Consider the following 26112-nt stretch of genomic DNA (forward strand, 5'->3'; position numbering starts at 1 on the left):
TCTGATCGGGCGGACTTACTAAACACAAATGCATCTTTTGTAAATTATGTCTGAGTGTTGGGGTGTGCCCCTGGCTATCCGTACATTTTAAAAACAAAAAAATGGTGCTGTCTGCTTTGCTTAATATAAGTCATTTTGATACTTAAGAATATCTAGAACCAAATACTTTTAGACAAGTGGTATTTTACTGGGTGACTTCCACTTTTACTTGAGTAACTTTCCATTAAGGTATCTATGCTTTTACTCAAGTATGACAATTGGGTACTTTTTCCACCACTGATACCAGGCCATTGTGAGTAGTAACAGATCTCTGACAGAGAATATCTTTACCTTTAAAGACCATTTTGTGAAACCCTGGGCAATCTCTCTCCCCATGTATTTTTTGTAACCTTTATTTAACTAGGCAAGTCAATTCTTATGTACAATGACGGCCTACCCCAGTCCAACCTAGATGACACTGGGACAATTGTGCGCAGCCCAATCACAGACTGATGTGATACAACCTAGATTTGAACCAGGGACTGTAGTGACACCTCTTGCACTGAGATGCAGTGCCTTAGACTGCTGTGCCACTTGGGAGCCCCTATACCCCTGCCTCAAATAATTTGGAATCTGTGGATCAGATATCTGAAAATTCTATTCTGGGTACTTTTGATGTTACCAGTCTATATAATAACATCCCCATCAGTGCAGCCTAGAGGCCTTCAAGCTCTACGTCAATGAACATCCCCCTAATGCTCTTCCCAGCACCAATTGTGCTGTGGACTTGGCTGATCTGTACTAACTTGGCTGATCTTGTACTATCCTCCAACAATTTTCTCTTCAAAGGATACTTTTTCTTCCAGACCAAAGGGACAAAGATGGGGAGTACTATGGCTCCTAATTATGCTAACCTATATCTAGGAATGTCTGAAAAACATGTGGTGCTGAATCCAGACCTTAACCCCTTTCTCTCCAATATTCTCCTAATTTGGAGATATGTGGATTATGTTTTTGTGATTTATACAGGGACCCAGGAAGAACTCTTGGAATTCCATGCCTATCTAAACTATGAATGAGCACCTTCGTTTCATTATTAACTAGTTTTCTTGATGTGGTGGTTATTAAAGACAAAACCTCCCTCTACAGATCCCTATAAGAAACGTACAGACAGGAACACCCTCCTTAGAGGTGGCAGCTTTCATCCACATACACTTGTTAAAAGTCTCGCTGTCAATTCAGCCGCATCAGAAGAATATGCAGCTCTGATGCTTCCTACCAGAAACAGACCATGGACCTCACACAAAGGTTTAAGAAAAGGGGGTACAAAGACAATTGGGTGAAACATGCCCAAGTTCAAGAAAAATCAGAACATGTCCCCTCTGGATTCACACAAGACTCACCATTGAGGAAGCCATTTAAGGACATTATCAGGAAGCTCTAGTACAATTGAAACCCATCTTTAAATATCCCTCACGTATGGTCTCTAAAAGACCCCCAAAAACGTGAGGACAAGGTTCTGAAGGGTAATTACAAATGTGGCCAATGTGCAGTTTCACCTACAAATGGGACTCACTGACCCACCCCAGCAACGGACAAAGATTTAAGATCAATGGCCTGATTACCTGCATGTCCATCAATGTTGTTAACATGTTGAAATGTCCTTGTGGTCTGTCTTACATAGGGAACACCGGTAGAAGCCTTAAGACCCGGATCAGTGAGCACCGCAGCAATATATGGACAGGTGAGACAAAACATCCGGTTGCTATTCCTTTTGTACAAGCTCGACATCCTATTAGTTCACTGAGATACATTGGAATTTTCAAGATGTCATGCAGGGGAGGCGAGATTGAGAGGAAACTTCTTCAAAGGGAATCTTTCTGGATCTACAGGCTCAACACACTGTCTCCTCTTGGCCTTTACGAGGAGTTTGAGTTAAAAAACGTTTTTATAGTTTTAAAATGTCCAAATTATTGTGTTTTTATCCAAATTGAATGTTGTGTGTATATACAGTTGAAGTCGGAAGTGTAAATACACTTAGGTTGGAGTCATTAAAAGTTGTTTTTCAATCACTCCACAAGTTTCTTGTTAACAAACTATAGTTTTGGAAAGTCGGTTAGGACATCTGCTTTGTGCATGACACAAGTCATTTTTCCAACAATTGTTTACAGACAGATTATTTCACTTATAAATCACTGTATAACAATTCCAGTGGGTCAGAAGTTTACATACACTAAGTTGACTGTGCATTTAAACTACTTGGAAAATTCCAGAAAATGATGTCATGGCTTTAGAAGCTTCTGATATGCCAACTGACACCATTTGAGTCAATTGGAGGTGTATCTGTGGATGTATTTCAAGGCCTACCTTCAAACTCAGTGCCTCTTTGCTTGACATCATGGGAAAATCTAAAGAAATCAGCCAAGGCCTCAGAAAAAAATGGTAGACCTCCACAAGTCTGGTTCATCCTTGGGAGCAATTTCCAAACGCCTGAAGGTACCACGTTCATCTGTACAAACAATAGTACACAAGTATAAACCCCATGGGACCACGCAGCCGTCATACCACTCAGGAAGGAGACGTGTTTTGTTTCCTAGAGATGAACGTAGTTTGGTGCAAAAAGTGTAAATCAATCCCAGAACAACAGCAAAAGACCTTGTGAAGATGCTGGGGGAAACAGGTACAAAAGTATCTATATCGACAGTAAAACGAGTCCTATGTCGACAAACCTGAAAGGACACTCAGCAAGGAAGAAGCCACTGCTCCAAAACCGCCATAAAAAAGCCAGACTACAGTTTGCAACTGCACATGGGGACAAAGATCATATTCCATAGTAACATCTGACAAACATATCTAAAGACATGCACATTCATCCTTGATGAAAACCTGCTCCAGAGCGCTCAGGACCTCAGACTGGGGAAAAGGTTCACCTTCCAACAGAACAACAACCCTAATTACTATGGCAGACCAGGGGGTTTGGTGAAGTTGTTTATACAGATCAGACACTGACAGAGTTGGATTATCTCGGTTTCAAGGATGTTTATTTAAATAGCAAGCAAAAATAAAATAATAGATCTCCCACAGGAAACCCTCTCCGGGGTACCGTCTTCTGGACTCCGGGTTTTGCTGCATCCTGTGGGGAACAAAACGGAGCTCCCTCCGTTATCCCTGGGACTGAGCATGACTATTTGGGAGTAACCTCTCTTCCCCCAGTCTCCTCTCCATGTGCTGCCCTTTTGGCAGCTTTCTTGTAAGCTTCCGGATTAGAGTCCCGTAAAGCGGGAGCTCTACCCTTTAGCTCAGTGCGAATGTTGCCTGTAATCCATGGCTTCTGGTTGGGGTATGTACGTACAGTCACTGTGGGGACGACATCCTCGATGCACTTATTGATAAAGCCAGTGACTGATGTGCCATAGGAAGAATCCTGGAACATGTTCCAGTCTGTGATAGCAAAACAGTCTTGTAGTTTAGCATCTGCTTCATCTGACCACTTTTTTTATAGACCGAGTCACTGGTGCTTCCTGCTTTAATTTTTGCTTGTAAGCAGAAATCAGAAGGATAGAGTTGTGGTCGGATTTACCAAATGGAGGCCGAGGGAGAGCTTTGTACGCGTCTCTGTGTGTGGAGTACAGGTGGTCTAGATTTTTTTCCCTCTGGTTGCACATTTAACATGTTGATGGAAATTTGGTAGAATCGATTTAAGTTTCCCTGCATTAAAGTCTCCGGCCACTAGGAGCGTCGCCTCTGGGTGAGTGGTTTCCTGTTTGCTTATTTCCTTATACAGCTGACTGAGTGCGGTCTTAGTGCCAGCATCTGTCTGTGGTGGTAAATAAACAGCCATGAAAAGTATAGCTGAAAACTCTCTAGGCAAGTAGTGTGGCCTGCAATTTATCACAATATACTCTACTTCAGGCGAGCAAAATCTAGAGACTTTCTTAGATTTCCTGCACCAGCTGTTGTTTACAAATAGGCACAGACCGCCCCCCCCTCGTCTTACCAGAGTGTGCTGTTCTATCTTGCCAGTGCAGCGTGTATCCTGAATATCCTTGTCGTCATTCAGTCACGATTCCGTGAAACGTAGGATATTACAGTTTTTGATGTCTCGTTGGTAGGATATTCGTGATCGTACCTCGTCTAGTTTATTGTCCAATGATTGCACGTTGGCGAGTGGTATTGACAGTAACTGCAGCTTTCCCAGTTGCCTTATTCGGCTCCTGACCAGGCATCCGTCTCTTTGTCCTCTGTACCTGTGTCGCTTCCTCTTGCAAAAAACGTAGATGTCGGCCTGCCGGGTTTTTGGAGGATGTCTTGTGCGTCTTGTTTGTTGAAGAAGAAAATCTTTGTCTAATCTGAGGTGAGTGATCGCGTTCTTGATATCCAGAAGCTCTTTTTTGCTGTAAGATATGGTTGCAGATACATTATGTACAAAATAAGTTACAAATAACGCAAAAAAAAGTGCCGCGAACAGCGAAAAATCTCGTCCCATTGAGAGGGGTACCGACACCCAACATAGTCTGGCAGTTCCCTTGTGGCGTCACAATATTGGCCTATACGGTTTTATACCACTTTGTGTCACCGTGGACACAGGCAATGGACATCTCCCTACCACGTTCGGTCCCCTTTTTCAGCAGGCTCGTGGTTACGAGCGTAACCATACTTCCGGAGTCTAATAGAGCTTCCATGTCGTGTCCGTTTATTTATGGTGCGCCCAACAGGAGGTGACGTAGTTCACTGCATGGCCCACCATGCTTCCGGGGCTTGCTGATTGCATCAACTCCTCTCCAGCCGGGCAATTCCAGTCAAGGTGCCCTCGGGCGCCATGCTCAAAACACCTGGGCTCGGGGGGATGCGTCAGCCACGAACCTCCAGTTGTGGAACAGTTGGGCACGATGGGCCAGGCTGTACCCATAGCGGCTGAGTATCTCCTGTTTGAGTCCGCCATAGTTAGCCGCCTGTTTGTCTGTAAGGTCCCACTTCAGCCTTGGCAAACCTTCCCGTAGTGCTGTCCGTTCAAATGTACAGAGGTAGGTTTTGATGTAGTCATCTTCTGTTGGCGTGCTTGTTGGGACCGGATGCACTGAGCTATCAACTGTCCATGCTGATTCTGTGTAAATGTCAACCCCGATCTGACCACCTTTCCATTGGTTTTGTCTTGTCTCACATCACACCTGGTTTCAATCCCGACATTACATGTTGTGTATTTAATCCTCTGTGTTATCTCATGTCTTTGTTGGCGATTGTTCGTTGTATGTATTGGTGCTAAGTATGTTATGGTGTGCGACGGGTTTTGTACCCACTTTTGTATATGTTGGTTTTCTGAGTTTTTGAGCATTTATTAAATAACTCCGTTAATACTAAGTTTGTTCTCCTGCGCCTGACTTCCCTGCCACCAGCATGCACCCCATTACAGAATCACCAACTGTATTATGGAGTCAGCAGGACAAGGTACCCCAGCCATAGAGGTGGAGGAGCGCGTCCAGGAACATGCAGCAATGCGTCACCATCTTGGCATCACCATGGACCGCGTTGTTCTGACTATGGACCACTTGGAGAGACAGGGAGTTCTTCCAGTGCCTCCACCAGCACAACCTGGGTCTCTCCCGAGTGCCCCGTTTCCACCTGGTTCCAGTGGGATTTGTCTCTCCCTGCTCCAGGAGTACGACGGAGAGGCTGCGGGCTGCCGGGGGTTCCTACTTCAACTGGAGCTATACAGTGCCTTGCGAAAGTATTCGGCCCCCTTGAACTTTGCGACCTTTTGCCACATTTCAGGCTTCAAACATAAAGATATAAAACTGTATTTTTTTGTGAAGAATCAACAACAAGTGGGACACAATCATGAAGTGGAACGACATTTATTGGATATTTCAAACTTTTTTAACAAATCAAAAACTGAAAAATTGGGCGTGCAAAATTATTCAGCCCCTTTACCGCGCGGGATGTAACAACAGGGCCCTGATCGATCATTACCGCTGCAGTCTGTGCAAGGACGTCAGTCGGGAGCAGGCCTGCAGAGACACCACTCTCACATTTGACCAGCTGATGGACCTGTCCATCCGGCTGGACAACCTGCTGGCTACTCGTGGACATTCAGATCGGGGTCTGGTGGTTCCATCATCCTGCACTCCCTCTCCGATACCCATGGAGCTGGGAGGGGCGGTGTGCAGGGAGACCGGAGGGGGTTCCCGCTCGTGCAGTATCTGTGGCCACAGAGGTCACACTGTCAGTTGGTGCCGGGTGGGTTCCTCTGGGAATCGAGGCAGCAGGCAGGGCGCTCTGGCATCACCCCAGGCAGCATCCTCACCCAGAGTCCTCTGTTGCACATATGTTTGTGTCTGCCACTTTTCCTGAGTTTTCCCCGCATTCCCAGCATTCCCAGCATAAGGCGCTCGTTGATTCAGGCGCGGCTGGGAACTTCATTGATAGAGCTTTAGCCCATAGTTTAGGGGTCCCCATTTTTCCCGTGGATGTGCCTTTCCCCGTTCACGCCTTAGATAGTCGACTATTAGGGTCAGGGTTGATTAGGGAGGTCACCACTCCTTTGGGCATGGTGACGCAGGGGGTCATACGGGATAATTAGTCTCTTCCTTATTAACTCTCCTGCGTTTCCCGTGGTGCTGGGCCTACCCTGGTTAGCTTGTCATAACCCCACTGTTTCTTGACCACAGAGGGCTCTCACGGGGTGGTTGCGAGAGTGCCCAGGTAGGTGTTTAGGGGTTTCCATTGGTGCTACTACGGTGGACAGTCCAGACCAGCTCTCCACCGTGCGCATTGCTACTGAATAGGCCGATTTGGCTCTCGCCTTCTTTTTGGAGAAGACTCAATTACCACCTCATCGACGGGGCGATTGTGCGATAAATCTCCTGGTAGACGTTGCACTTCCGAGGAGTCGCATATATCCACACTCACAGGCGGAGACGGAGGCTATGGAAACATATGTCTCCGAATCCCTTCGTCAGGGGTACATTCGGTCCTCCACTTCACCCGTCTCCTCAGGTTTTTTTTGTGAAAAAGAAGGAGGGAGGTCTGTGTCGGGGTCTAAATCAGATCACAGTGAGGTATAGTTACCCGCTACTGCTCATAGGCACAGCGATAGAGTCAATCCATCATCCCGCACCCCCTCTCCGATACCCATGGAGCTGGGAGGGGCGGTGCGCAGGGAGACCATTCGGTCGGTGCGTCAGGGGTACATTCGGTGCTTCTTCACCAAACTAGATCTCAGGAGTGCTTACAATCTGGTGTGTATCCGAGAGGGAGACGAGTGGAAGATGGCTTTCAGTACCATCTCTGAGCACTATGAGTACCTCGTCATGCCGTACGGGTTGATGAATGTGCCATCAGTCTTCCAAGCTTTTGTAGATGAGATTTTCAGGGGCCTGCACTGGCAGGGTGTAATGGTGTATATTGATGACATTTTGATATACTCAGATGCTCGCGCCGAGCATGTGTCCCTGTGCACAGAGTGCTTGGTCGCCTGTTGGAGCATGACCTGTACGTCAAGGCTGAGAAATGCCTGTTCTTCCAACAGTCCGTCTCCTTCCTAGGGTATCGCATTTCCATGTCAGGGGTGGAGATGGAGAGTGACCGCATTGCAGCCGTGCGTAATTGGCCGACTCCCACCACGGTAAAGGAGGTGCAGTGATTCTTAGGGTTTGCCAACTACTACCGGAGGTTTATCCGGGTTTTGGTCAGGTAGCGGCTCCCATTACCTCACTGCTGAAGGGGGGCCGGTGTGCTTTCAATGGTCAGCTGAGGCGGACAGGGCTTTTAGGCACCTGAGGGCTCTGTTAACCTTGGCCCATCCGGATCCCTCTTTGACGTTCATAGGTCTGAGGCTGGGATAGGAGCTGTGCTCTCTCAGCGCTCGGGTACGCCACCGAAGCTCCGCCCCTGTGCCTTCTTCTCAAAGAAGCTCAGCCCTGCGGAGCGAAACAATGATGTGGGGGACCGGGAGCTGTTGGCTGTCGTAAAAGCTTTGAAGATGTAGAGACATTGGCATGAGGGGGCTAAACACCCTTTTCTCATCTGGACTGACCACCCCAATCTGGAGTACATCCGGGCGGTGAGGAGACTGAACCCTCGCCAGGCAAGGTGGGCCATGTTTTTCACCCGTTTTGTGTTTACCCTTTCCTACAGACGAGGCTCCCAGAATGTTAAGGCAGACGCATTGTCCCGGCTGTATGACACAGAGGAGCAGCCCATGGATCCCACTCCCATACTCCCCGCCTCTTGCCTGGTGGCGCCGGTAGTGTGGGCGCTGGACGCGGACATTGAGCGGACGTCACGTGCAGAGCACGCTCCCCTCCAGTGGCCAGCTGGGCGTCTGTATGTTCTGTCCGCGACCGGCTGATCTATTGGGCCCACACGTCACCCTCCTCTGGTCATCCTGGGATCGGTCAGACGGTGTGCTGTCTTAGTGGGAAGTACTGGTGGCCAACTTTGGCTAAGGACGTGAGGGTTTATATTTCTTCCTGCTTGGTGTGCGCCCAGTGTAAGGCTCCTAGGAACCTGCCCAGAGGTAAGTTACAACCCTTACCTGTTCCACAACGGCCGTGGTCGCACCTGTCGGTGGATTTCATAACCGATCTTCCACCTTCACAGGGTAACACCACGATCCTGGTCGTTGTGGATCGTTTTTCTAAGTCCTGTTGTCTCCTCCCTTTGCCCGGTCTCCCAACGGCCCTAAAAACTGTGGAGGCCCTGTCTTCCGGCACTACGGGGTACCTGTGGATATAGTGTCTGATCGGGGTCCCCAGTTCACATCGAGGGTCTGGAGGGCGTTCATGGAACGTCTGGGGGTCTCGGTCAGCCTTACCTCAGGTTTTCCCCCTGAGAGTAATGGGCACGTGGAGAGAGTTAACCAGGATGTGGGTAGGTTTCTGAGGTCTTATTGCCAGGACCGGCCAGGGGAGGGGGCAGCGTTCGTTCCCTGGGCAGAGATGGCCCAGAACTCCTCCACTAACCTCTCTCCCTTCCAGTGCGTACTGGGGTATCAGCCGGTTCTGGCTCCTTGGCATCAGAGTCAGACCGAGGCTCCTGTGGTCTCACCGGGGGACCGGGTCTGGCTCTCTACCCGAAACCTGCCCCTCCGCCTGCCCTGTCGGAAGCTGGGTCCGCGGTTTGTGGGGCCATTTAAAGTTCTGAGGAGAGTGAATGAGGTATGTTATAGGTTACAGCTTCCCCCCGATTACTGCATTAACCCCTCGTTCCATGTGTCTCTCCTCAGGCCAGTGGTGGCTGGCCCGCTCCAGGAGTCTGAGGTGCGGGAGGTCCCTCCGCCCCCTCTGGACATCGAGGGGGCCCCGGCGTACTCTGTTTGTTCCTTACTGGATTTGAGACATCGGGCAGGAGCCTTCAGTACCTCGTGGACTGGGAGGGGTATGGTCCGGAGGAGAGATGCTGGGTTCCGGTGGAGGATGTGTTGGATCCTTCTATGCTGCGAGAGTTCCACCGTCTCCATCTGGATCGCCCTGCGCCTTGCCCTCCGGGTCGTCCCTGAGGTCGGTGTCGACGTGCTGCTGGAGCCGCGCGTCAGGGGGGGGGTACTGTCACGACTTCCGCCGAAGTTGGTCCCTCTCCTTGTTTGGGCGGTGTTCGGCGGTCGAAGTCACCGACCTTCTAGCCATCGCTGATCCATTTTTCATTTTCCATTGATTTTGTCTTGTCTCACATCACACCTGGTTACAATCCCATCATTACATGTTGTGTATTTAACCGTCTGTTTTACCTGTCTTTGTCTGTGATTGTTTGTTGTATGTATTGGTGCTAAGTATGTTATGGTGTGCGATGGGTTTTGTACCCACTTTCTTTATTTTGTATATGTTGGTTTTCGGAGTTTGTGAGCATTTATTAAATAATTCTGTTTATACCAAGTTCGTTCTCCTGCGCCTTCCCTGCCACCAGCACGCACCCCATTACAGACACGGACAGTTGGATTAGCCGGGTTCAAGGATGTTTATTTAAATAACAAACATAAAGATAACAATAGGTCTCCCCCAGGAGACACTCTCAGGGATACCATCTTCTGGGCTTGCTGTATCCTGCGGGGAACAATACTGAGCTCCCTCCGTTATCCCTGGGACTGAGCACGACTATACTGGAGTCACCTCTCTTCCCCCAGTCCCCTCTCAGTGTGCTGCCCTTCTGGGACTCGTCCAGCTGGTGAGCAATCAGCCCCTTGATTACTCACCAACCACAATCAGTCCCAATTAGTCCTGGCCTGAGAGCCCGTTGAGACCTGGCACATCTCTCACCAGGCCTCAACGAGTCTCCCCCTGGTGGCTGACCTGCTATATGCCACAGTACATAGTCAAGACAACGCAGGAGTGGCTTCAGGACAAGTCTCTGAATTTCCTTGAGTGGCCCAGCCAAAGCCCGGACTTGGACCCGATCTAACATCGCTGGAGAGACCTGAAAATAGCTGTGCAGCAAAACTCCCCATCCAACATGACAGAGATTGAGAGGATCTGCAGATAAGAATGGGAGAAACTCCTCAAATACAGGTGTGCCAAGCTTGTAGGGTCATACCCAAGAAGACTCGAGGCTGTAATCACTGCCAAAGGTGCTTCAACAAAGTACTGAGTAAAGGGTCTGAATGCTTATGTAAATGTGATATTTACGTGTTTTCTTTTTATTAAATTAGCAAACATTTCTAATGTTTTGTTGTTGTCCTTATGTCATTATGTGGTGTTGTCTGTAGATTGATGGAAAAATAAATGATTTAATAAATTTTAGAATAAGGCTGTAAACTAACAAAATGTGGTAAAGTCAAGAGGTCTGAATATTTTCTGAGGGCACTGTATAAGATCTTCCACCCCCATCTGGGATACGGATGCCTGATGAAGACCTAAGGGGCGAAACGCTTTTATAAATTAAATTACCTGGGAGCATGAGCAGTGGTGTGTGGGGTTTTCCATTAGTTTGCTTACAACTCCAGCACCTGCGGAAAGTATCTGGATGTGCGTATATTCTTCAGCTTTTGTACATGACACCTACAATACTACACATTCCTTTGTCTCATGCCCTTCTGCACACTTCTCCAACCTAGGAACACCACCCTTTCTGCATCGCACCAAATGACAAGCATCACAAACACCGGGAATCTTCCCCTTCAGTCGGTCAACTTCATATTTACCGCTACCCCAGTTATCTCTCCTTTTAATGGTGCCCTTTTCTTGAGAGCAAAACAATTCACGTCTCTTGTCCCCATTACTTTAACACAGGGTGTCTGCTCCCTCTGACCAGCAGAAACACAAACCATTATCACCAGATAACTTCTGGTTACCTTTACTGATTCCACACCACCTAACTCTGTTTTCACCCACCCAGAAAACACAAATGGATCAGCCAAAAGGCAAGGGTTCACTTTTCCCAAAAATGTCACTCCTACCGTCACAGACTCATCTTTATCCTGACACTCGGTGCAAGCCTCAGGCTCCGAGAACTGTGTCTGTACAAAGGCTTCCGGGTCTCGTTAAAATTTCTTTCTGATACATTATATGGAGAAATTCTAACCCATTATGGGTTATACTCAGGACACACAGCAGATTCCCTAAAAACATGGCACTTCGACACAGCTACGACCGGAAGTTACTTTTTCGTAGCAGGTTAGGAGAATTAGGTTAAGGATAGGAAAAGTGTTAGGGTTAGCGAAAATGCTCTCCTAACCTGCTATGAAAAATCACTTCCGGTCGTAGCTGTATCGAAGTGGCATGTTTTTTAGGTCCGGGATACATTGAGCTTTAAGCTACATATCAGTGCCCACTGCAAATATTGGCAGACACAGACCCACATGTAACTCTGTTGTAGACCTCTTGGTGACAGAGATGAGAGTGAACGCGTGTGAGAGACAGAGATGTACATTATTTGCACAGTACTGAGACATAGGGAGATTGGCTTACTGGCGAGAGACAGGCAGGCGCCTGGGGGGGAGATACATCTACCAACCTTATTTCACAGGGTGGCTCCTCTACCTTGGGAGGGCACATGCTAGGGGATAATCACACCCACAGTGTGCTGATTTGGGAGGCCCAAATTTGGGATTGATTTACAAAGCTTGACTATCATTATGAAACATACACCCTCTACCTGTCTCAGCCAAACAGCTTACATAGGCCCCTTTTCACTCACTCTCTTCCTTAATGGGGGAGCCTGTCATAAATCCCAGATTAATTCTTACAGAGAGGGTGGGATTACTTGGGATTACTTGGACTGTTAGCTGTCCATACACGTGTGTGTGTGTGTGTGTGTGTGTGTGTGTGTGTGTGTGTGTGTGTGTGTGTGTGTGTGTGTGTGTGTGTGTGTGTGTGTGTGTGTGTGTGTGTGTGTGTGTGTGTGTGTGTGTGTGTGTGTGTGTATTTGTATTTGTGTGCGGTCTAGCTACACAGTCTTGGTGAGCACAAGCTGCCCTTGACTGCACAGACACATCTTGAGGCCTGCCTCAGTCCCTCTCCTCATGCTGATTTACTCTCTGCCCTGTGGTACTGTGAGTCTGCTGGCTGGGTGATTTAGAGGTGTGGGGTTATTATCAATGCCTGTCAGAGGATGGCTGTTATTTATTACTGAATTCACAGCAAACAGGATTGTATTACAGTTGCCCCAGGACACACAAAGCCCCATTCTGTACTAGCTTACTTGTTGATTCACTCTCTATCTTGCTCTAAGTGGATTTATACCACAATTACTCATGTGCGTAATGAAAATGTTTTTATAATCTTTGTATCTAGATCCTAAGTTTGCCAACAGTGTTGGTGTAAGGTTACATGAAACATCCTAAGAGCAGTATCCTGGTCTAACCGCAGCCGACTGTGTTTGAGACTGGGCTGTCTAGGAAAGGTGGCTACAGTCCACATAAAGCCTCTTTTGTTTGATAGAGGCACACTTCCAGAAATCTGTCCTTATCTGTGTCCTCACACATCTATTTTTATTAAATTATATCTTGAATGAGCCCCAAGAAAGGTAAGGAAAAGTTCATCAGGCGGTGATGTCATGTGCAGGCGAAACAGTAGAAGTAGATCAATGAGATCAGCTAGGCTATGATGTCTATCTCTCTCTCTCCCTATACATCTCAGTCAAGGCTCTGCATGCCCTTTATCACACTGACACGTCTGTAGTTTCAGATTTGAACTTTTGATGATCTTAAAGTCCCAGTGCAGTCAAAAAACGTGATTTCACCGTGTTTTATATTTATTTCCACAATATGAGGTAGGAATAATACTGTGAAATTGTGAAAATTATGATAATACTATTTTATTGTGAGAGCTGTTTGAAAAGACCACCTGAAATTTCAGCCTGTTCTGGTGCGATAGAGTTTTGACCTTCCATGGTGACATCACCATGCGGTAAATGAGTTAATAGAACAATAAGAAAGAGAGTTCAAAACCTCTCTGACAGTAACAGCTAGTTTTCATTTTTCCCTCCCCACTCCCAGACAGTCCCAGAAAAATTATTGCTTGAGAAATTGCTCTTTGCTCAGAAGCTATTTTTTTAATTTATTTTTGACCATTTAAATTTAAAACAATCATAGTAAGGTACTTAATTGTTACCCAGATATTGAGATGAAAACAGCTGCATTGGAACTCTTTCAGATACAGCAGCATGGCTATTTGTGGTGGTAACAGTGGGTTTCATCAGCAGGTGCTAATGAAGTTTCTGTTTAAATATGACCATGAGTGTTGAGCTCAGCTATTGAACGGACTGGGGGGAATGTGTGTGTGTCCTGCGTGCATGTGTGAGTGCTATTTGGATGCAGCTGGATTCCTTCTGGACTCATTGACACTCTCTTCCTGTTCCTTAAGTATCACATAACCAACCGGCTGTTATGTTTTGAATGCATATGTAATACAACTCATCCCTTTTATATCACTATTTTTGTTTTTATTGCACACACATTATAAAATGGATCAAATTAATTACACGTATAGCCTACAGTATATGACATGCACAGAGTTCCCTGTAAACAAACACTTTCAGGCTTAAAAGGGAAAAAGATAGCTAGTGCAGATACAGTACAAATCATGCAAGACATACAGTCACCACCTCTGGGATGAATCATTTCTCAAAGCATATTTAGTATAGTTATTTTCTAAAAATGTAAGAAGTGCATAACACAGCATTGTGTTCATATTGAGCATTGAGACAATTGAGATACATTTACAAACACAGATGGAGACAATCACTGCAGATTTGATTTTGAAGTAATAGGAGAGTGCAGACAGAGAAAAACTCTTAGCCTATATATTTTTATGAGGAACTTTTACTCTTAATTCAGGAACATCAAAATAATTATGGACTTTTGTCTGTAATGTATACATTATTTTAATAGCATCAGAGTAAACACTATATTTCCAATACTTTTTCAGACATGACCAAAGATTTCGTTTTTAATTAAAGGGCAAACCGTTAATTACGCACAGCCTTCCTCAAGCAATATCAAATCAAATCAAACTTTATTTGTCACATGCGCTGAATACAAGTGTAGACTTTACCATGAAATGCTTACTTACTAGCCCTTAAACAACAGTGCAGTTCAAGAAGAGATAAGAAAATATTTACCATGTAGACTCAAATAAAAAGTAAAAGTAACACAATAAGAATAACAATAACGAGGCTATATACAATAAGATTGATAGAGGACATTTATGAAGACAATTGTTCTTTCAAGTTTGTTTTAAGATAATAACAGTGAATTGTTAAAACACATCCAGTTGTCAGAAGATATGTTATATTAATGGAAATATCTGGAGAGCACCTATGGAACACAGTCGGACAAGATATTTTCATTTTTTTTTAAACATTTTTTCATTAAATGGTTAATGTTTCATGTAGCCCACATCCCTAAGAACTAGGCCTACGAATCGCAAAACGAAGTTATAACACCAATAACGAAAAAAACGAATACAAACTTCAGAGAGTGATGGTTTGGCCTGTTTGTAAAAGTAGCCTAAACGATGATGCAAAATCTTGCAATAACAACCTCGACCATGATAATTACCTTCACAGATACCAAATAGTTTGTTATTTTCACGACATTATTCCTCATTATGAAACTCTTACTTCATGCGCAATAATTCAAATACAGCATAATTTTATCATCTCTCTTCATCTTGTGATGTATAGTTAGTTAGTGGTCTATTAAAATACAAAATAAAATACTAACGAAAGAAATATATTTTTTTTAATGATCTGAACGCACCACAAATATTGACCATTAATTATTCGTGAAATAATACAACATTATTATAGGCTGTTGCACTGAAAACAATTTTAATGGCGAATGGCATTTTTTTGTTGTTGATACGTTTAGATTAAATTGCACATTAAAGCGTGAGTGGCAATTATTTAAAAAATATTAAATAATTGTTTTCTGTCCAAAGACAGATATGCTTATTTGGGAAATAGCAAACTCACATAAATTATTTGAATACATTTCGCAGCATTGGTAGACGTTAGTAAGATTTAATCCATAAAGAGAAACTGACGTTTTTAATTTAAATATGGTAATTTCCCTGCATCCCAAGAAAGATTGGTGTTGAGGGAGCTCATGGGGCTGATTGAGGGAAAATAATTAGGGAACTCCGCACACAAACTCCCCAAGCAATCCGATGGCCCATTTTTTCCGGAGTAAATGGGTCCGGCTGGAGATGCCTTGGTTGGGGGGTACTCATCCTGGCACCATGTATTGAATGTCGCCGGGTGGGGTACCTGGTGATGCGAGTAAAAATAACTAGCTTGTCGGTTGAGCAAGTTAAAGGAACAAGGGTTAGGGAGAGACAAAGTGCATGGCAACGATGAAGAGGCGAATGTGGAGGCTGCGCTCATTTGGTGATGACGACGGTATTGCGCGCCTGCACCCATGCCAAAATACGATGACTCCTGGTTTGTTTGGAAAAGTCGGTCCGCTCCAGCATTTATGGCACTCATGTGGTGTGACCGTTGAGAAAGGATCGAGGTGGCATAGTTGGAGTGATTGGGCCCTACACATGACCCCATGCCCGGGTGTGAGTTCGCAGGAGGTTGAAGGTTTAGAAACGATGGCACCGGCCAATAAAAGGACCCGGTGAACGCCAGCCCGGCGGCAGTGGTGGAGGTCAAACGGGCACCCCGTTTTATTGCCAGCTTTGTCTGGGTGCCCGCCGTGGAACGGCGCCGGAGTTTACCAGTTGTGCCACCTATGAACACGTCCTCGCTTGAAGGGTCAAGCATCCAGTAGTTGCCTTTGCCTGGGTCATCATAATGGCGAGGTACTTTGACGAAGCACTTGTTCAAACTCAGGTTATGTCGGATTGAATTCTGCCATCCTTGTCTATTTTCTTGATAGTAAGGGAAGTTGCCCATGATGAACTCGTAAATGCCGTTGAGGGTAAGCCTTCGCTCCGGGCTCTGGCGAATAGCCATCATTATCAACGCGTTATAGCTGAAAGGAGGTTTCTCCGGTTTAGCTTTTCCCTCTACTCCTCCAGATGTCTTCACCTCTCCCACTCCATCGGTATCTTCAACGTATTCCCTTCCTCCATTTCTGGAGAGTCGTTTGTCTTCTTGGACTGCGCATTCTTTATGACAATTCTTGTCTCCATGTAAATCATATGTTCCATCTTGAGCACAAACTTCTTTAGGCCTAGTAGATGGCCCCGAAGAAATGTGTTTTCTGGAAAGATGCCCATCCAGCACGGCACCGTCATCACTCATCACTCCCTCTCGTCGAAACAGCAGGCTGCTGATGCTGAATGAAGACTTGTGGAAAAATCTGACAGGAGCTTTCAAATCCTCCATGTTCAACATCACCCACTTCCCGCGGCGTCTGGCAGTCTGAAGAGAAGGAACGTCTAAATCCACGAAATAATACGCACGTCGTCTTGGGGTGCCAAAGACAAAATGCGCCACTCGTGCTTAAACTCCTGCTCAACAATCCTGATCCAAACATGCATAGTCACACAAGCCGTATACTACAAACTTTGCGATTAGTTTAGTGCGCTGCCAATTTCACTGACTGGCAGATGAACTCCCAGGTTCAATTATAACACTTCCCGAGGAGCGTGAAACTCAAACCTCTCACCTGCGTTTCGCCCTCTGGGAACGCCTCTCTCCACTCCTTTCCGTCTGTTTACACAATAACCTGGCAAACAGCCCATCAAAGCCGAATTAGGTGAAGGTGTGTAAGTAATTTAGGAGTAGGTAAACTCGTAAAGTAAGTAAACAAGCGGAGAACTTAAACGAGACATAGTTGCGGGGCAGATTGTGTAGCCTAGACGTCTGGCTGGAGAGCATGCAGCTTCCTGCACAACAGTTGACAGGTAAGATGTGTTGCAACATCAAGGCACACAGTATGAAGCAGCATTTATGTTTCACCATCTCTATTTTCTCAATTTGATATGGGGTCCCCTTTAATACTCCATCATGCAATACAAGTGTTCACTTGTTTGGAAATACGCATAGCTTACAATGTTGAAACATCTACAGCTTTTCTATCTTTGACAAATTGTTTTATTTGATTTGTTTAGTGATTTGAGAAGCCATTTCAAATCAACCCAAAAGCTTAAACTCATTCAGGACAAAACAGCAAGTCAGGACAAGATATTTTGGCCACCCAAAATGGAAATCCCATCCAGTTATGTCAATAGTTTGTACTTGTTCAGCAGCATATTTTTATTTACTCAGTGTAAGTTACCCGTACACCCTTCTCAGTTCTTATTTCCTAGAACACCTTATAGCAGCACACTCATAGAAAAAGGAACATAATGGTATGTGGACAATTTTATGTGAATACCCAAATATATAATGTTTAGCCTAATCTAAACAGGCGCATTTTACAACCTTAATATTTTGCCTCTACAATTACACTGAATGGGTGGCGATTTACAACAGATTCCTGAAGCTGCTTGCACATCAATTGCCAAATCAGACAAACTGTACATTGCCCACGTACAGTGAGGGAAAAAAGTATTTGATCCCCTGCTGATTTTGTACATTTGCCCACTGACAAAGAAATGATCAGTCTATAATTTTAATGGTAGGTTTATCTGAACAGTGAGAGACAGAATAGCAAAATAAATCCAGAAAAACGCTTGTCAAAAATGTTATAAATTGATTTGCATTTTAATGAGGGAAATAAGTATTTGACCCCTCTTCAAAACATGACTTAGTACTTGGTGGCAAAACCCTTGTTGGCAATCACAGAGGTCAGATGTTTCTTGTAGTTGGCCACCAGGTTTGCACACATCTCAGGAGGGATTTTGTCCCACTCCTCTTTGCAGATCTTCTCCAAGTCATTAAAGTTGCGAGGCTGACGTTTGGCAACTCGAACCTTCAGCTCCCTCCACAGATTTTCTATGGGATTAAGGTCTGGAGACTGGCTAGGCCACTCCAGGACCTTAATGTGCTTCTTCTTGAGCCACTCCTTTGTTGCCTTGGCCGTGTGTTTTGGGTCATTGTCATGCTGGAATACCCATCCACGACCCATTTTCAATGCCCTGGCTGAGGGAAGGAGGTTCTCGCCCAAGATTTGACGGTACATGGCCCCGTCCATCGTCCCTTTGATGCGGTGAAGTTGTCCTGTCCCCTTAGCAGAAAAACACCCCCAAAGCATGTTTCCACCTCCATGTTTGACGGTGGGGATGGTTCTTGGGGTCATAGGCAGCATTCCTCCTCCTCCAAACATGGCGAGTTGAGTTGATGCCAAAGAGCTCCATTTGGTCTCATCTTACCACAACACTATCACTCAGTTGTCCTCTGAATCATTCAGATGTTCATTGGCAAACTTCAGACGGGCATGTATATGTGCTTTCTTGAGCAGGGGGACCTTGGGGCCCTGCAGGATTTCAGTCCTTCACGGCGTAGTGGGTTACCAATTGTTTTCTTGGTGACTATGGTCCCAGCTGCCTTGAGATCATTGACAAGATCCTCCCGTGTAGTTCTGGGCTGATTCCTCACCGTTCCCATGATCATTGCAACTCCACGAGGTGAGATCTTGCATGGAGCCCCAGGCCGAGGGAGATTGACAGTTCTTTTGTGTTTCTTCCATTTGCGAATAATTGCACCAACTGTTGTCACCTTCTCACCAAGCTGCTTGGCGATGGTCTTGTAGCCCATTCCACCCTTGTGTATGTCTACAATCTTGTCCCTGACATCCTTGGAGAGCTCTTTGGTCTTGTCCTTGGTGGAGAGTTTGGAATCTGATTGATTGATTGCTTCTGTGGACAGGTGTCTTTTATACAGGTAACAAACTGAGATTAGGAGCACTCCCTTTAAGAGTGTGCTCCTAATCTCAGCTCGTTACCTGTATAAAAGACACCTGGGAGCCAGAAATCTTTCTGATTGAGAGGGGGTCAAATACTTATTTCCCTCATTAAAATGCAAATCAATTTATAACATTTTTTACATGCTTTTTCTGGATGTTTTTGTTGTTATTCTGTCTTTCACCGTTCAAATAAACCTACTATTAAAATTATAGACTGATAATTTCTTTGTCAGTGGGCAAATGTACAAAATCAGCAGGGGATCAAATACTCCCCCCACTGTATGTCCTCTACAAAACACAGATATATAAAGTGGTCTAATGGTCCACTACACAGCTGATTCAAATAATCAAAGCTTGATGGTGAGTTGGTCATTTGAATCAGCTGTGTAGTGCTAGGGCAAAAACAAAACGTGCACCCAGGGGGGCCCCAGGACTGGGTTTGGGAAACCCCATTATCAAATCAAATTTTATTGGTCACATACAAGTGTTTAGCAGATGTTATTGCGGGTCTAGTGAAATGCTTGTGAAAAAAAGAGTATGCATTTTAGGCCATGGCTACAATAAAGCGTCATTGCCCCATCTAGTGGTTTAAAAACACACAAGGAAGTCCCAAAATGTTAAGTGTGCTGTTCAGGGTATTCTCTTTCACCACCGACTCACTTTCTCTGTCGAACCAGTAGCAATTGAGCCTGTGGAAGAGGTTATGTTTAGGGAAATTTTAGATGTTTTAGTGCAGCATATAGTCTCTCCCCAGGACATTCAGTGTCCCCCAAGTCTCTATGCCCAAGCAGGGTAAATCCAGGGTGCAAATGCCCCTGGGAAACACCACACTGCAGGAGCTGTTTAACAGATGACAGGGCTGCTGGACTAGGGCTCTCATCTGAAACAGAGAAGCGGAACCCATTGGCATCAATGCCTTACACACTGTAATGACTTGGATATGAAAAGTCCAATATTGTGTTTCTTACTGTTGAAGTTGCCCATGAAGGCAATGCCCAAAGAGTCACAGTTATTGTCCTTGGTATGTGCACCCACAACACCCCAGCCTCGGCCCTCATACACTGTGCAATCTCCCCCAATAAGAAAGCTGCAAATGCAAGAAAACAGTTATTTCCATTTAGTATTATCCTGACACAATGAATGATAGAAAACACCAGGAAAGGAGAGGTCACTCACTTGTATCCAATGTCATCAAAGTTCCTATCCTGCATATGCATTGTCTGTATGTGGATGAGCTGGTCCATACATTCTCGGATGCCCCTGCAGTGCAACAGTGCAGTGTGGTGTATGACAACTCTTTGAGCAGGACACTTGAGGGTCTCCCGGCATCGAGGGGCTACTGCTCCCCACTGTTCCCGAGTAACCACCTCTACTGAAATGCATGCATATGGTTAACAAACCACAGTAAATCTATGGTGTTCCATATCCAAACTATAGACCTAACAATTCACTTTCGTTTACCCATTCATAACAAAGTATCATACCTAGTCCTCAAAGAATTATCAGAAAACTTAATCATTACCTTTCGATAGAACTCATAGGTACTTCCTTACCAGTGACTCTTAAATCCATGTATTATATTATCCAGACTTGCTTTTGATTTAGTTGCTAGATGCCATTTAAAAGAGCAAGTTTCCTTGACGTTTCTTAGAATAAGTTGTTAACAACATATTGTTAAAGGGGGTGTGGACTGTTTCTCCAGCGGGTTATTACATGTTTTGCGTACTTTCCTTTCACGTGCATGCCAATCACATTAGTCATGCGTTTCTCAATGACACCAACTCTCAGTGGGTCTGAAAACAACTGAAAAATACACACATTGGGAAATACACTTCAGTGGCCAAACAGGTAGGCCTAGAAAAAAAGAGAAGTCGAAGCCACACCACTAAAGAGGAACATTTCATATGCCCAGTTATAAAACACAATACTTTTTTAACCATCTCTATTTCAGCTCTTTTGGGATGGCAAGTATTGCAACAGAGATTGGTTCACGGGATTGTGTAACCACGGTAATTCAGGAAATATTTAATATATACAACAGTGGCATCCACAGTTTTAGAGAAGTCTTTTTGAAAGAAATCAGAAGCATTTAACAAAAGTTGTATTTTTTATTTTATTTCTCCCAGTTCAAAAAAAATAATAATAAGACAAATACCTGAAAAAAGTACTAGAGCTAATACATTATTAACACAATGTCCCAACAGTTAGGTGTTCCTCCACAACAAGGTAATACATGGGATTTAAGTGGTCCATACAAATCTTAGCAGTTCCACGACGGTCACACCAACAAGATGATGAAGAACTAACACAAAAAGTTAGTATTCCTGTAAATAAAGTTTCTGATTTGGCTGAGTATCTTAGACCCACATAACGATCAGTCATTCTGATTTAAGCCATAGTGAACCAGTGAGACACATTAGCCTGTTGGGTGACAGCAGACGCTGTGGATGCATACATCTGACCTCTTCTTCACTCCGTCCAGCGGTGTCCACAGTGAGGGGCCGTGCAGACATAGTACAGCCTCATGGCATCCTACATAGAAAATAAAGCAGTTACTTTCATATACACCACATATTAATGTATCCATATGGCTCAGTGGACTCTAGTATTTCTATATTTGGCTAACTCTTTGGGGACAGAGAATGTTCAATGATGAAAAAATAGCAACGCACCTCAGCCTTCATACTGTGGGACTGGAAAAACACTGCCTCCTTGTGACCGCACCTGAAAAGAGAGAAAAGAGATCAATGTTAGATTTATTTGGAAGTTATTTTGAATTGATAGAGATGTTTGTGAATCGAAAAAGTGTGGAAAAATTGCCTGATTTCAGAGAGCTAAAGGAGGAAGATAAAGAGAGTGTTTGTTCGAGTGTGTGTGAGTGTTGGCCACTCTCACTTTGGGCAGGGGTGATCCTCTGTCCGGGGTAGCGTTGGATCCTGAGACACATCTGCAATTATCTGCGTCAGCTCACTGAGGAGAGAAGAGAGAGAGAGAGAGAGAAGAGAAAGGGGTGAGAAAGATGAGACAAATTACTTAATTTCCCATGACAGATGTATATTTCAGTGTCTGAGAATAAGTGGTGGAAAATAGGGATCACTTACTCAACTTCATGGGTGATCTTGTTGACATAGATGCAGCTGTTGTCTGCTTCTTGTTGATAGTCACAGTTCCTGCACTGTTGAGATACACAGCAAAGTCAAAAATGGTTACTACATTCATGCATTTACTTGTTTCAACAATTGAAAGCTCAAACATTTCCCAACCAATAAAGGTAGTGCATGAAACTAGCTAACTACTGTAAGCCATTTGGAGTGGGTATATGAATGTCATCACACTTACTGCATAGAGCAGGATTCGATTCTCCTTGTCTTCTTTGGGATACAACATGTTGTTGCTAAAACAGAATGAAACAATTTTGTTATAACATTCTAGCTTGTGTTAAGATAATGGTCATAATGACAACCCAGAGATAGCGCTAGTGGGGGCACCTATCTAGGATAGCTAAACAGGTGCATTATGATTGTCTGATTAGGATGTCGTGACAGGTAACACCTGAGTAAAGGATTATGCTTGCATCTCATCTAACTCTCCGACGAGAGATATTCACATATTAACATGGGGTCAGAGAAATTAACCCAAAGCCAAGCGCTACGGAAAAGAGGATAAAGTATGAGGACAATGTAATCGCTGTCGGATAAACGCAAACAAGTGAATCAAATGAGTGAAGATGGAGAGCCTGCAACGTCTCTCAGTCAAATTCCATTGCCTAGCGACATGGACAAGAAAGGCGATTTGTATCAAAACTGGTTATTTTTCCGCGGTCAGTGGGAGAAATATGAAATCGCTACGGGCTTAGATAAAAAAGACCCGCATCAGAGTAGCAACACTGCTTAGTATAGGCTGGACACCTGAAATGTTGTAATAAAGTTTTTTTCTGATAACTAGCTCATTGCATCTCCCAGCTGCTCAGGTTTGAAGTATTCACAAAAAAACAGGCTTTATTTAGGTCATTTTTCACCCTGCCAGCTCCTATTTGTTCTATTGAGCACCAACTCGCCTTCCAAATGTCCTAATCCCAGCTTAATGTTGTACTTCACAATGCCTGCTTTGCTATTGTTGGCAATGAGACCTGCCCACGTAAAAAAAAATGTAATTAACAACAAATTACTAACGGAACTCTGAGGTCTTCCCATTGTTTACTATAGGGAAATAGGTGTATCTGTCTATTTGGCCAAATATATGACAATGTATATATTTAGATTTTTTTCAATTTGGAACCATTTTAAAACATGAGAATCTCCTCTGTCTAATTGTGTAAGGCTGGGCAGCTTACTCTGTTGTCATCCAACGCTAGCCTCGAAATACCATTTGCCCTTGGAACGCTGCGCTCCCCCCATTGTTTTCCTATGGAGAGGCATGCTGGTCTATTTCGCCAAATATCTCGCAATGTGTATATTTAGATTTTTTTCAAGTCGGGCACAATTTTAATCAGGATAATCTCTTCTTTCTAATTGCATAAGGTTGAACAGCGTACTCTGCTGTCATCGATCGCTAGACCAGAAATAGTCAAAAGTTGCAATTTTTCCCTACTTCCACGTTATGCAGGCATAAATACACTTGTCACTATCGAGGTTTACTAATTTACTATTCGAGGATTACGAATTATAAACGTCACACCAATCAAAACAAGCTGTGTGTATGTTCGATTCCATTCATTTGCTATGGGATTGCGCTAGTGTTCCAGTTTAGCCAACGTTCTGTCATTTTTCAGCCTTGGGTGTATTTTGACTCGTTCTATTTTCCAGCCTACTTGGAAGAGTGCCCATATGCTTCAGCGTCACCTAGATCTGGTGGAAGAGGTCAGAAAATGTTCAAAGAAAAACCTTGACGTTTTACAAAGACATTTTGAACTCACTCGTAATGTGAATGATGACATATTCATTTTTTTAAAACACCAACAAACGGAAGCAGAGACGTCTGGTCTATGTTGTGAGACTGAGTCAATTGTCTAGATTCATGTGATATCAGGTCAATGAGAGACGAAATGATCAGACAGACTTGTGATTGACCGTAAAGATAACATTGACCGTAATTGATTGACCGTAAAGACCACAACTTACGTCACATATCTATGCAGAGCAAGCACAATTCTTTACTGAGGTATTAAGGGTCACGACATCCTAATCAGATACTCATTATGCACCCGTTTATCTATCATAGATACTACAGGTGCCCCACTATCTCTGGGTTGGCATTATACCCATTATTTTCATATATAACACGTTAATTACCTCGCGCACTTCATACAATTTTAGACTATACTGGTACCGTCAGAGAGAATAAGGATTGCGACTCAATTTCATAGCTACTAGTCTTTAGCTAGCTAGCTACAGTGACGTTATGCACTTTCTAAGTGAACTTCTTTATAACCATCTGCTCTTACCATTCTTGACAAAATCGAATCCCAACGAATCCGGGTTCATATGTACCACCCTCTATATCCATTTGAAATGGTTTACAAATAAAAATCAACGATATAATGAACAACTCAGAATTTCTGGCTAGCTAGCAATGTTGTCTCCCGCTTCCACGATGAAAACAAGACGCACGCGCACAAAATGTTAGAGAATTCGATGGCAGTTTATTAGTTGCAGCGCCAACTGCTGTGGAGGACTAAATGACACCCAACACGCGTGTGTCATTCCGTGTTTATTATTATCAGAATATAAAAAATGCGTTGTTGTTAACCGATAAAATGCATTATCAATTTAATTACACCACTGAGGAGTTGAAGACAAGTAAATTGGCACTAAATAAATACATATCAGGACACCCTCTTAGTATGCAATGAAGTTATTATGCCAAAAGAAACCCAACAAACACAGTGTCATTGTCTTCAGTGGCAAAAATGTCATGTCTTATAGGCCCCCACAGATTAACCCAAACCTGGTCTCCTTCAGTGAGCTCAATCACACTACCAATGCTGACTACCTGGCAACACTTGTCTGGCAGGCTGGTGTGATATGCTGAGACAACACGCTGGCCATTCTTTAATATACTACACTGGGCGCGGCCGTAGGTGGACATATGCAATGTGAAGTGGTACAAGCCAGCCAGTGGGCAGTTGAATTTTCCTGTATGAGTACTATAGCCGTCTCCCTCATTGACCAGGACGTTGGCAAACTTCAGGATATTGCTGTGAGTTGGGTAGCTGTCACAAATGTTTAGTTTGGCTGTGAAGGCTACAATCTTTCCTAGAATGGAAGAATGAACATAGAGAGGGAGAGAGAGAGATCAGTCCAGGCCTAGGGCATTTGATACATGCTCAAAGATTTGCTAATAAGATGTGTACAAATTCTTCCCTTTCACAGAAATTATGAAAATACAGATGCCATAAGATATATGTGAAAAGCACATATTGTGTCAACTTTACAACAGTATACGAAAGAGTTAGAAGGCCTACTTGGTTTGGGACTCTCTGGGCCACCCTCTGTTGAATCAGGATTGGTGGGTTTGGGTTCTGTGTTCCAGAATACAATAGAGTTGTTTAGCTCTGTTTTACTGTAAGGATTTGTCAGTGACATTAATCATATGTCATTTACAAGTGCATTGGACTATTGCATACATACAGAGATCTAGAATCTATTGTAAAAAATATACACAGGGCCTTCATTAAGTATTCAGACCCCTTGACTTTTTTGATATTTTGTTACATTACAGCCATATTCTAAAATGTATAAACAAAAAAAAAACTCACCAATCTACACACAATACCCCATAATGATAAAGTGAAAACAGTTTTATTTTTTATTTTTTATAATTTATAAAAATAATAAATACCTTATTTACATAAGTATTCAGACACTTCAAATCAAATCAAATCAAATTTTATTTGTCACATA

The 26112-nt window shown here is 44.1% G+C and overlaps 3 protein-coding genes across 4 annotated transcripts; all 3 read right to left on the reverse strand.

The window, feature by feature from the left end:
• Nucleotides 1–15459: 15459 nt before the first annotated feature.
• LOC139382611 (forkhead box G1c) lies at nt 15460–16755 on the reverse strand. The gene has a single exon (XM_071126718.1). The coding sequence runs from the start codon at nt 16753–16755 to the stop codon at nt 15460–15462; it is 1296 nt and encodes a 431-aa protein (XP_070982819.1).
• Nucleotides 16756–17434: 679 nt separating this feature from the next.
• Nucleotides 17435–20880, reverse strand: LOC139382707 (peptidoglycan recognition protein 5). 2 transcript variants are annotated; one of them, XM_071126810.1, is made up of 4 exons: nt 20764–20880; nt 20387–20582; nt 20179–20297; nt 17435–20090 (listed from the first exon to the last, which is right to left on the reverse strand). In XM_071126810.1, the coding sequence occupies exons 1-4, from the start codon at nt 20780–20782 to the stop codon at nt 19918–19920; spliced, it is 507 nt and encodes a 168-aa protein (XP_070982911.1). In that variant the 5' UTR covers nt 20783–20880; the 3' UTR covers nt 17435–19917. The 2 variants fall into 2 exon arrangements, with proteins under 2 accessions (XP_070982911.1, XP_070982912.1); XM_071126811.1 differs by having other exon boundaries at nt 19441–20090; nt 20387–20579; nt 20764–20840.
• Nucleotides 20881–21298: 418 nt separating this feature from the next.
• On the reverse strand, nt 21299–24833 carry LOC139382706 (RNA polymerase II subunit I). The gene is made up of 6 exons (XM_071126809.1): nt 24654–24833; nt 22550–22604; nt 22312–22385; nt 22106–22180; nt 21883–21934; nt 21299–21742 (listed from the first exon to the last, which is right to left on the reverse strand). Exons 1-6 carry the CDS (start codon nt 24713–24715, stop codon nt 21680–21682), a joined length of 381 nt encoding a protein of 126 aa, XP_070982910.1. The 5' UTR covers nt 24716–24833; the 3' UTR covers nt 21299–21679.
• Nucleotides 24834–26112: the final 1279 nt, after the last annotated feature.

The sequence above is a fragment of the Oncorhynchus clarkii genome, chromosome 24 (genome assembly GCF_045791955.1).
Source record: "Oncorhynchus clarkii lewisi isolate Uvic-CL-2024 chromosome 24, UVic_Ocla_1.0, whole genome shotgun sequence".
NCBI lineage: Eukaryota > Metazoa > Chordata > Actinopteri > Salmoniformes > Salmonidae > Oncorhynchus > Oncorhynchus clarkii.

What these genes read in the sequence shown, in the direction of transcription:
- LOC139382706 (XM_071126809.1), bottom strand. Translation starts at nt 24,715, where the DNA reads ATGGATATAGAGGGTGGTACATATGAACCCGGATTCGTTGGGATTCGA. An exon ending in ATCGAATCCTGCTCTATGCA is followed by an intron (nt 22,386 to 22,549) that starts GTAAGTGTGATG and finishes GTATCTCAACAG; the next exon opens with TGCAGGAACTGTGACTATCA. An exon ending in GAGGATCACCCCTGCCCAAA is followed by an intron (nt 21,935 to 22,105) that starts GTGAGAGTGGCC and finishes CTCTCTTTTCAG; the next exon opens with GTGCGGTCACAAGGAGGCAG.
- LOC139382611 (XM_071126718.1), bottom strand. Translation starts at nt 16,755, where the DNA reads ATGTTGAACATGGAGGATTTGAAAGCTCCTGTCAGATTTTTCCACAAG.
- LOC139382707 (XM_071126810.1), bottom strand. An exon ending in TTTGATGACATTGGATACAA is followed by an intron (nt 20,298 to 20,386) that starts GTGAGTGACCTC and finishes TTGCATTTGCAG; the next exon opens with CTTTCTTATTGGGGGAGATT. An exon ending in CTTCATGGGCAACTTCAACA is followed by an intron (nt 20,091 to 20,178) that starts GTAAGAAACACA and finishes TCTCTGTTTCAG; the next exon opens with ATGAGAGCCCTAGTCCAGCA.